The sequence below is a fragment of the Salvia hispanica genome, chromosome 5 (genome assembly GCF_023119035.1).
Source record: "Salvia hispanica cultivar TCC Black 2014 chromosome 5, UniMelb_Shisp_WGS_1.0, whole genome shotgun sequence".
Lineage (NCBI taxonomy): Eukaryota > Viridiplantae > Streptophyta > Magnoliopsida > Lamiales > Lamiaceae > Salvia > Salvia hispanica.
The window spans coordinates 5,376,272-5,387,408 of NC_062969.1; the positions used below are offsets into that span (position 1 = coordinate 5,376,272).

General features: G+C 36.7%; 2 protein-coding genes and 1 non-coding gene across 5 annotated transcripts; all 3 read right to left on the bottom strand.

Annotated features, from left to right (window-relative positions):
• Window positions 1-495: 495 nt before the first annotated feature.
• LOC125187797 (protein PHOX1-like) lies at window positions 496-3,716 on the bottom strand. Of its 3 annotated transcripts, XM_048084436.1 has the most exons (4): window positions 3,550-3,716; window positions 1,400-3,436; window positions 1,084-1,311; window positions 496-786 (listed from the first exon to the last, which is right to left on the bottom strand). In XM_048084436.1, the coding sequence occupies exons 2-3, from the start codon at window positions 3,372-3,374 to the stop codon at window positions 1,163-1,165; spliced, it is 2,124 nt and encodes a 707-aa protein (XP_047940393.1). In that variant the 5' UTR covers window positions 3,375-3,436; window positions 3,550-3,716; the 3' UTR covers window positions 496-786; window positions 1,084-1,162. The 3 variants fall into 3 exon arrangements, with proteins under 3 accessions (XP_047940393.1, XP_047940392.1, XP_047940394.1); XM_048084435.1 differs by having other exon boundaries at window positions 1,400-3,716; XM_048084437.1 differs by having other exon boundaries at window positions 496-805; window positions 1,400-3,716.
• Window positions 3,717-4,818: 1,102 nt separating this feature from the next.
• Window positions 4,819-4,892, bottom strand: TRNAN-GUU. Its single transcript has one exon. It is a non-coding gene; the product is annotated as a tRNA-Asn (tRNA).
• Window positions 4,893-7,480: 2,588 nt separating this feature from the next.
• Window positions 7,481-7,912, bottom strand: LOC125189271. The gene has a single exon (XM_048086564.1). It carries the CDS (start codon window positions 7,910-7,912, stop codon window positions 7,481-7,483), a length of 432 nt encoding a protein of 143 aa, XP_047942521.1.
• Window positions 7,913-11,137: the final 3,225 nt, after the last annotated feature.

An 11,137-nucleotide genomic window follows, 5' to 3' on the forward strand; every position in this document is an offset into this window, starting at 1 on the left:
GTCTTTAAAGTTGCAAGTTTGGGCTAAACAAACAATACCGTGGTTTGGACTTTATGTAACTTATTGGGCCTATGAATCATACAATCAAATCAGATATAGTGTGTGCTTCTTGTTTAGTCTTCGGTTAAAGATATTTAAGTTTTTTTTTTTTTTAAATCTCTACACTTTATTTTTGTCGAGTTATATACTAGTATTTTGTTTGTTTAGTTTATTACCTCAAACTCAAAATTATACTTAGAATTGTCAATAAAGAAATTAGGGTTAACCCCATTTTATGTCCTTGATTAAAAAAAAACATCTCAAATCCGTATTCGCTTAAAATTCCCACCTTCCAAAATTGTGTCATGCGCCTCTACAACATTTCCTTTGGTTAATGTTTCTCTATCACCGCATATTAAATAAACTAGACTCATTCAATGTCTATAAGGAGTAATATTCTCTACTTGAACTTGGACTAATTGGAATGGAGGTCCAAGCCAATATTGAGACAAGAAATGAAAAATAAGATGCATATTTTAAATATACAGAAAAAATGTCATGATTCGGAATGACCTCTATACATGAAACAGACATCAAGTCTGATAGAGAAGCACAGTCTATGATAATTCCCCACTGGAAATGCAGAGAAACGTATATAACACCGAAAGCATTAAAAAAATCAATTTTAATTAATGCAATGCTCTTAGCAAAAAAAGCATCACTTGATCTCTGCAACACTTTTAGGCTTCACTCTGTCGTCGCATCTTGCTCTCATTACCCAAAACGAGCACGATCAACGTTCTGTTCCTGGACAATGAACAAAGACCTTTGCAAATGAACATCAATAAACATGTAAATGTATAGATGCAAATATAACCACACCATAAAACAGTTAGCTAAATATGTAATGTTGCCATTAAAATACAAATTTACTTTTGTTGAATGGTTGAGTAAGATTTAATCTATAATTAAGACCTAATCATGCAAGTTTTTATTCACTGAAATCCCTTAAGTATGATCAACATTTGATAGTAGCATGTTTCTAAGCTCTGCATATTTCAGTAAATAGCACAAAAAAGGGCCAAGATGGATGAAAGCTCTTACTCTCGATGTATGAGATATAAGCCGCCCAATGAAGCTGTTCAGTTGAGTAATATGTTATACTTTCTGTGGACACATTCTTTTATGCACTTTCGAGGGCAGTATAAAGTTTTGAAACACGTCTTCGGAGAAGTGGCTCCAATCGGAAGGAAGAGATGTTTCTCTGCCATTTTTTCGCTTCATACATTTCGTTCCATGCTTGTACTATCTCATCGATGTTGAAACCACAACCTGGAACGGAGTAAAAATAGGTAAACTATTAAGAATCCACGAAAGGAAGAATTTTTCTCACTGTAAGATGATAATAGTTGTACATTACATTCCAATCCTGTGTCATTAGAGCAATGGTTCTTGATCATGACAGCAATGTCAGCCGAAGAAGCTCCAGCTTGTTCAAATTTCTCAACAGAGACCTCCAAACATTCTTGCCAAACAGGAAGTCCTAGTTTGTATTCCATGACCGATCTTTCGTACAACATGGTACCCCACAATACGAATATCTGGGATCTAATGTTGTTAGCCTGTTCCTCCAGTTCGTCTGCGGATACCAGTTTGAACAAGTTATCGAGATTCATTCTCTGCAATAAACTTTCAATGTTATTCTCCTTGTGGAGCTCAGCCATACGCTGCTCTTGCAGGTCTTCCCACATCTGCATTCCCTTCTCCATGTTTTCCTCTGCATTGTTGTAAAGCATAAGAACTTCTCCCGAAGGCCACGACTCTATATTTGCCTCTGTCGCGACAGCATAATACCAAGAAAGCTTTGCTTGCTCAAACTGCCCCTGCCCGTTGGCTAGAACAGCCTCATAGAAATTTGGTTTGATTTTCAAAGCCTCTTCATATCTCTTTCCTGCTATGCTGAACTCCTTCTGCGCGTAATCAAAAGCAGTCTTGATTTGTTCGAGCACAGATTGCCTGGACGAATCATCCGTGAAGTACACTTTCTTCCTCGCCCTGGACATGTGGACATTGCCCCAATTGAACATGGCTAAAGCAGCCAGCTCTTGGAACTTATCTGCAGCAACAGTGAAAAGGCCTTGAGCCTCGTCACTAGTGACCGTCTCTTCCATTGCTTCCGAGTAAAGCTTCACTCCCAGCTCATGGAGATCTATGTAAGCATCAATGTCAAAACCAACATGGTTCTTGAAGAACTGAGCAAACTGAATTATCCAATCACTGATACAACTTGATTCACTACGCGTCATCTCCTTTGATTTCGCCTCCTTTCCACTTGTGCTCGCCTGCTTCTTCTCCATCTTTTCCTGCCTCAACTTCCTAAACAACGGATCTTGATCTGGGCTGACTTCAATAACATGAAGCTTTATCGAGGCATCATCTGCAGACGATTCAACCAGCCTCATCTCCTCAGTAGTGCTGATTGTCACCATATCTCCTTCTTGATCCTTATACTTGATCATGACGGCCTTTGAGGAAGGAAATCGCTCAGCAATGATCTGCCTCAGCTTCAAAATATCGCACTTGACAGGAATCTGAGTCCATCTAATGTCTTCCTTAAACACTAACTTCACTGTTCTCTTCAGCTCCTCCTCTTCACTACTCCTAAGTTTCTCTACCTCAACAACCACCTTGTCTTCCGAATTCTTCTCAGCTCGACTACTAGCAGGCGCCCTAATAAAGATCGAACTAGCAGTTCGTTCCTCAAATTTTCCCTTCAACTCTCTCTCATTATAACCTCCCCTGCTCTCACTCGAACTTGAAGAAGGCGAATCAGTGTAATCAGGCGTTGGAACCAAATCAACGGGGATATCGCAAAGCCTCGACCCCTGCCTCTCAAACACTCTCCTCAACCTCTCCTCAATCTCACAAGCCATGAGATTGTTCGGCTCCGACCTCAACACTAATCTAATATCCCTAAGTGCCAAATCAGGCCTCTGCAAAGCCTCATGACACCTAGCTCTCTTCAAGAGGGCCTTGCAGTAGTTGGGGATGACCATAAGAGCCAAGTGACACTCGTGTATCGCCCTCGGATAGTCAGGAACGCCCAACTGCATATAGCATTCGGCCATGTTGCTCCTGAGATACGCCATATCCGCGTGGAAGTCCGGGAGCAACTTGATCGATTTCTCATATTTTAAGATGGCACCCCCATAATCCCTCTTTTGGAAAAGCCTATTGCCATCCTCTTTCAGTTTCTGAGCCATGGACATGAATGCAACTGTATCTATATCATAAGGTCTATGGCTATTATAAGGTCTCTGGATATTATGCCTCGCAATTAGCTCTCGCCATTTATCGCCATGAACGCCCTTGTCTCTTTCACTTTGGTTCTCCATCGTGAAACCAAAATTTAAACACTAACCTCTAGCAATTCCCAAATTCGATATTTCCCCTAACCCTAATAATTTGATTGAGACAAGATTCTTGAAATGCATCAATCCAAATTAGGGCAAAAACCTAATACCCAAATTAAATAAAGTAAATGTACAATGTTAAGAACTCAATCCTTACCCCAGAAAGCTGAGATTAAGGCTCCGGAATCCCACAAAATAACCAAGTGTTGGGTTTGATGTAACATACACGAAGATAACAAAGATACAATCTTTTCTCTGTGTTTTTTTTTGGTCACCTTTTTTTCCCTTGAGAGGGAATAATTATCTGCAAAAACGCGCGCACTCTTATTCAAACCTTTCAAAAGTTTCTTGTGATTTTCATGGAAAATCAAGAAATTTGTTGGTTTGTGGAACGAGATCATGCGGTTGCAGAGATACGAGAAAAGGTAAATTTTTTACTTAGATTTTTTTGAAGCAAATGAAAATGGTGAAGCAGCAACAGAGCGAAAATTTTGTGAAGAAGGTTATGAAGGGACAAAAAGGAAAATGAGGGACCGCATTTCTCTGTGCTCCAAGATTGCAGGAGGACCGTTTGACATCGTTCATTCAAATTTCTTACCAGATTACTTTTTTTCTTTTATTTTAGAATTTTGTAATATTATCTTAATATATGATTTAACTAATCTTAACTACTGCTGAGGTTACATATATTCAATGAACGACATCCAAAAATATACTGCTAGTAGAAAATATGAGTTGCGGTGATTAACTTCAACAAGCAAGATTTTGATCTTTGACAGAATACTTTACAAAATAATAATAAAAAAAAATCATTTCAAAGTGCAGCTTTGAAAGAGTATTTTTAATCTGCTACTACAAATCTTTAAAATAACTTTATGTTGCAATATTAATGAACCTGAAATATAAGTATTTGTCTTCTAGTAGTAATACATTAAGGAAAAATTTGTGTACAAATGCATGTATTTTAAAATTGAATTCAACTATACTCCTCATCAAAATTTATTAACTCTATTTTTCAATATATTATTATTAATTATAATCTATTAGTTATTACTCCGTATTAAAACAGATACACTATATCCAAGTGTTCTCACGTCCCAATTTCGGATCAAGTGCATAAAACCTAATGTTAGCTGATAAGTTAAGACTTAAGACTTAGTTGGGGGGAACTAAACGTACGCACAAAGTGAGTAATATTATACTAATATATCGAGATCTAAATTGGGATACATAATTTATGTCATTTTATTCATATTTTGTATCATTGAATATATTTAATATGAATATTAGTTTGATTCATTAGGAGACAATCTTTATTCGCACTCATAAAATTTAGTGTCAATATTTAATGTTATCAAATAAAAATTAGTAAGTTTTAATACTCATAATAAAATATTCTCCCAATTAAACAAAGAGTTAAAAAAACCGCTAGAAGGAGGGCTTGAACCTCCGACCTTGTGGTTAACAGCCACACGCTCTAACCAACTGAGCTATTCCAGCTTGTTGAACGTAAAAGGAATTAGTTATTATTACTATATATTGTAGTACTATTTCTGAAAATTAGTTTTTCCAGCATACTATCTTTTCTTTTGCTTAAAATGGAACCTCTTAAACTCCCCGGATAAATTTCTTAGCAATTTTTTGTATTGCAATCTAAAGTTATGTACTGCTCCCTCCGTCCCACTTTAGATGTTCCGGTTTACCATTTTTAGGTATCACACTTTAGGAGTCTCAGTTAGAATATTCCATAAATAGTATTATGCCCCATATTCCACTAACCTTTTCTTACTCACATTTTATTATAAAACTAATATAAAAAAATAGTACCCACATTCCACTATCTTTTTTCACCAACTTTTCTTCACATTTCTTAATACCCGTGCTAAATTCAACCGGGACTCCTAAAATGGAACGGAGGGAGTAATTTTTAAAGTAACCGAACTTTTATTCATGCATCCTAATTAGCACGGAGGACTGTGTCTGGATCACCCTTAATCCATCCAAACATTCTAAATCCTTGGGATTCATATAAATAAGAAAGCAAAAACTCACCAGTTAATTAAATTAGATGTAAGATGAACTCCGTCGAAGTACCATAGTGGTATTATTCATTAAATAAAGTAAATGCTAAAGTAGAGCACGCAAGCATGATGCATGCATCTAATAATAGTATTGAATTTGTAAGCATTAGGCGCTGCTAAAAGATAGTAGTAAAAGATATGTGCATAAAATTAGATATCATATGTTTGATTTGGAAAGGAACAAAATCGCAATCAAAAGCTGTTTCAAGTTGTCAGGTTTATCTAATACTAATACATCATCACATGGATTGCCGTAGATGTTATATATCAACTCATCAACCAAATTTGTGAATTATGTTGCTGGATTTTCATATTTTATTAGACATAGATTCGTCGATCGTGGGTTTCGATCATATAATAATGTAATTTGAGATTTTATAAAGATGTTATTTAATATACTCCTACAATATTAGCATGGTAGTTAAATGAACTTAATTGTATAGGACTTTAAAATTAGTCCTTGAGAAATTGATGGTCATAACCATAAAAATCGAAATGGAACCCACATCACCACAACTTGATCATCATCTCTTCAATTATCAATACAATAGTGGCTGACAATACCGTGAGGCACCCACCTCACCTAATCACAACTTCCTTTTTTAAGTTATTGTCCGTGTCGACAACGGATTATGTTGGAATAAATTGGATTAGATTGAGTCTCTTATTAATCCCTTTGGAGCAGTTACTAGTATTAAGGACCGGCCTTGCTAAATACTACTCTTTTCGCATGCCATTAATAAATATCTCAATTTGAATAGGAATGAGTTTTACAAAATGTTAAAAAAAAAGTGAATAAAATAGACACTTAAGGGCGGTTCTAGTTTGTGTCATGTATCTAAAGAATAAAATCACACAAATAATAGAGTAAGTAATATACAAAAGAATCCACCGTTGTGCCTCAAGAGAAGATTCACCTAGCATTGAACAAATTACTATGTACTGGTGTATAGTGAATTTTGAACATGCAACATTTCCTTTTTATGGAGATATATCATATCGCTACTTTGGGTACTTGGAATATGTCGTTGAAATTCAGATTCATACTGATACACTTCACTGGACCATACAGTTCATTGGACCATATAAACCCTACAATGAACTATGCTCTAATTAATTAAAAAACTAAATAATGTGCCACGTGGATACATGATGCGTGTGCTTTACTTATATGGACGGACTCGATTCACTGATTTATGCCTATGAACTTCAGCATATCATATATACATTGAATTTAAAATACCTAATGATAATAAAGATGCAACGTTGAATTTTTCGTCTCTTACTTGACCAACTCTAGTGGCCTTTCGCTTTCGCAACCTTATCTTATCAACAGTTCATTAAGCATATAGATATAGATATGCACTAATGTCACATCACCTCTACAAAAAGCAATAGCAGTCAGAAAAGATAAAATGCTATTTGCAAATAATGTTATCATTAATCGACAGCCCATAAACAATGCTAGCTAGCAAACTCGCTACTGTAATTTCAATATTTTATCCAATTTCTCCCAAGACAATTTAGGGAATGATCTAATTAACTACTACCGTCTCTTGAAAATTGAAATTATTAGGAACGAATAATTGGGCAACGGAATCCATGGTTCAAATTTTCAATATGGATCTCCATATTTTAGAATCAAGTAAGATCAAGGCAGGTTCAACACATCTTTACTCCAAAATATAAATGTGTTTATGTTCCACCGCCGTTTAAATTTAAAATATAAAATAGTTGTGGTTGTAATTAATTAATTACCGGTCATTATATTAATTAATTTAAAATTAAAAATATGTTCTTTTCTCCTGAAATGAAAAACAATAATATTGATCCCATTGATATAACAGAACAATAGGATAGTTGATTAGAAACTAGAATTTAATTCTGGTATAATTTAACTAATTCAATAACGAAATAGAATATCGGGATCACCGGCCACCGGACTACCAAAAAAAGGTCCGACGCCGTCATAGCCGCCGCTCAGCAGCCTCAGAATACAACATCGGGCTAGGACCCGACGGAGAGGCGGGTCGGGCGGCGCCTGAACTCGGCGCGGCGGCGCTGCTGATGGGACGACGGCCGAATCAAAGCGGCGAGCGCTCTCCGAACCCATTCCCCTTCGACGGCGCCAATCCGGACCAGAGAATTCTTCATGGCGGAGCGCCTCATGTTGAGCCTGCCGGACGGCGGCGTTTGGGGCTTGGTCGCGACTGATTTGTGCAGGCTGCACCGGAACGAACCGGGGTGGTTCGTGGGCGAGCACATGCACGCGCGCTTCGGGCCGGCAGCCGGTTTTTTATCGACTCGGGTGGTGATGGAGATGGACCGGTTTTGCGAGCGGTTGTAAATGTCTATGGGGGAAGGCGGGTTGATTCTGGCGGAATAGGAGGTGGATCCCAGGATTGGTCCGTTGGATCTGCGAGATGCGTACGCAGCCATTGTTGGGGATTCTAGGGAGTCTTTGGAATTTTGGTAGTCTTATTGAAACTGGCAAACTCAACAATAATTTGGGGTATGTATTTATAGGTGTGAGATGCGAATGCCGGCGGGTTGGGACTTTGATTCGATCTCACCCAAATATCAAATGATTACAAACCAGATTTTTTAATTAATTACTAATTACATAAAATATTCATTTCACTGAATCCAATTATAAATTATTGGTCAAAAGAAATTTAGATGCAAAAACATTTTTACCATCGAACAATATTACGTTCTACTCCTACTACTATAATTTTCTCTGTAAAACAATACTATTATCTTAACAAAATTCATCACACAAGTCCATTAACATTATTTATAATTATTTTTTTTCCTTATATCATTCCCATAACATACTACTAATTTTTAAGGAATAGAGTAAACATAAATAATACTGTAGTGCACATAAAGTGTGACATTGATTTTCATATAATTAAAGTAATTGGTTTTATGAATGTAACCTGCCCTACATTTTTGTTGCTTTGTTATGTAGTTAATTGTGAATAATGTTTATTTATTTGTAAATTAGTAATGTTATATATGTTCAGATAATCTCATGACAGTTGAGTAATTTTTTGTAAATAATGAAAAATTAATCTCTCTTTTTAACTCAACTTATTTCCTTTACCTATAACTCCTACAAATTTCTTAAATTTTGTGCTTAACTGCCGTATCAGATGATTGCGCAAGGTAAGCTAAACAAACACGGTTGAATCGGACTATTTGGACTGATGCACTAGGGAGTTGGAGTAAAAGTGAAACCACAAAGCAGTAGAGTGGGGTCCGCGAAGAGCGGGGATTATTCCACGTACGAATTGAAATGAGCTGATGCACTCGGGAATTGGCAACACGTAGCTAACTTGAATAAATTTGTTACGCCTATTTCTGGCACAAAAGATAGGGTTCCCTCTTCGCACCATCAAGAGTTGCCTTTTGCATGTGCTCTGCCTTTAATTTATGCCACTATTGTTGTCGCAATAATCAATGTGATTGCATCCTCTGTTAGATGTACTAATTTAGAACGGAAGGAGTAAGAGCGAAAACTAGTCCTATGTCTATACGATTTTGGTTCTATATTTTATCTTTTAATTTTTTTTATCCTGAATCTTTTAACTTGGATTATAATTGGTCCTATATTAACATTTCTGTCAATTTTTAAACGGTTTTAACCCGATTTTTATCGATTTTGGCGGTTTTAACAGTCTCATTCGGGTTAAAACTGTTTAAAAATCGGTCAAAATCAGATTAAAAACGTTTAAAAATTGACGGAAATGTTAGTGTAGAACCAATTGTGATCCGAGTTGAAATGTTCAACAGTTCAAGATGCCAAAATTCAAAAGATAAAGTATATGACCAAAATCATAAATTGGGCATATGTTTAAGACCATTTTTAACCTTTCCTCTGACGAAATATATAGGGATTGATTTACTAATATATTGCATTGAACAATTGACTCAACTTTATTTTTACCCAAATAATACCTGCAAGTGTACATGGTTATTGTAGCAAATAGCAAGCAAGAGTATATCGTATCCCACAGAGAAAATTAAGTGTAAACCTAAGTACCACGAACCAATTTCGACTACTATCCAGACGATCAATTTTGGTTTTGAAACTATCAACTACTGAAAGCATATAAATTCAGAGATTGAAATAAAATACTTAAACACGAGAACAAAGAAGCAAGTTGCAGACAGAGATGAAGAAATATGCAGAATTCAAGGATCCGATGCACAACTCATAGCCTAACCCAATTGAAAATAAATTACCATTTAAAGTCTCTAGAATTGCTGAATCAATCACAGATATAAATTTAACCCTTTCCCAAGGTGAGAAATCCGCAGATTAAGTGTAACAATTGAAGTCCCCTTCTAATTCTTAGACTTAACTCCCAATAGATCAATTAGATTAAAGACCCACTCAGAATCTCAACTCTCCCGAGTTTTATTGAATTAAGGTGTGAATTATTCCTCTTTCAAGATTAATTATTTCACCTCCCGATTACTCTAAGAAACCCTAACACTACCAATTGGTGATCAAACAATTGACAGGAAAAAGCACAGGAATAAACCAAACAATCACAAGAGCTAGATAAAACAAAATCAATTGGATTAAAACTATGAATCAATGCATCTTCACCAAGAATTCTACATAAAAGAAATTTAGCTATTTATATTCATGGAAGAAAACAAATCTAAACTAAAGAATACAATGGAAAACATGATACGGAGTACAATTGGCGGAGGAATTGAAGCTTGAATATTCAATCTTCTTCCAAGAGTGCTTGAGAGAGATGGTTTGTGTGTTTTACGGCGGTAGAGAATGAGTAGAGTTGCCCTAGCTTTTCTTTCTTATCTCCCTTTTTCCAAAAAATCGCGTTTCCAAATAGAAAATCGCCAGAAATACGTACCCGGCCGGGTGGAATTATTGTACTGTAAAATCACCCGGCCGGGTGGGAATATTTCGGTACTCTCTAGAGTCGCACAGGCCAAATTGCTCCACCCGGCCGGGTACAATTGTTGTATTGTAAAATCACCCGACCGGGTGGGACTTCTTCCGAGCTCTCTGGACTCTCCAAGGCTTTTAAATTCCACCCGGCCGGGTGGCTTTTCTGCACAAAACCTCACCCGGTCGGGTGAGACCCTGTTTCACCCCATTTTTTTTTGCCTATTTTGCCTAAAACACTCAACAAACACGTGAACTCCAAAACATATAGTAATTGGCTGGAAATAACCATTTTGAGCACAAAAACTCAACAATTAAGCATATCAACACACCAATCATGACACTAAAATACGAGTTTGTTAACTCCCCCAAACTTAGACTCTTATGTGTCCTCAAATAAGAATAAGAAATCATGAAGAACAAACTCATGCATAGAGGTGGGATTGATGTTTTGCTTCATAAAATTTTTCAAACAAGTTCGAACGTAGGATACTGAATCTACGGGAATGGTACAAGTGTAGTGTGTGCAGTGCGTGTTGCAATATTCAAACAAGGAAATAGCAGGTTCCCTAGATCCAGCAAGTCCACTAGATCACTTGGTCTAGGAACTCGTGGTCATGCGGAATCCCGGTCGTCGGACACACAAGTACTTCCCCTTCTTCAAAAAAAACCCTCAACCACTTTACTAAACCTAGTATAGGGAAGTAGGGATCGATCCCACAGAGAAGGATGTGTAA

Bases quoted from the DNA above. Each gene is read 5' to 3' on its own strand.
- LOC125187797 (XM_048084436.1), bottom strand. From the start codon at position 3,374: ATGGAGAACCAAAGTGAAAGAGACAAGGGCGTTCATGGCGATAAATGG. The intron at 1,312-1,399 runs GTAATGTACAAC...ACTCCGTTCCAG, and splicing joins TAATGACACAGGATTGGAAT to GTTGTGGTTTCAACATCGAT.
- LOC125189271 (XM_048086564.1), bottom strand. From the start codon at position 7,912: ATGGCTGCGTACGCATCTCGCAGATCCAACGGACCAATCCTGGGATCC.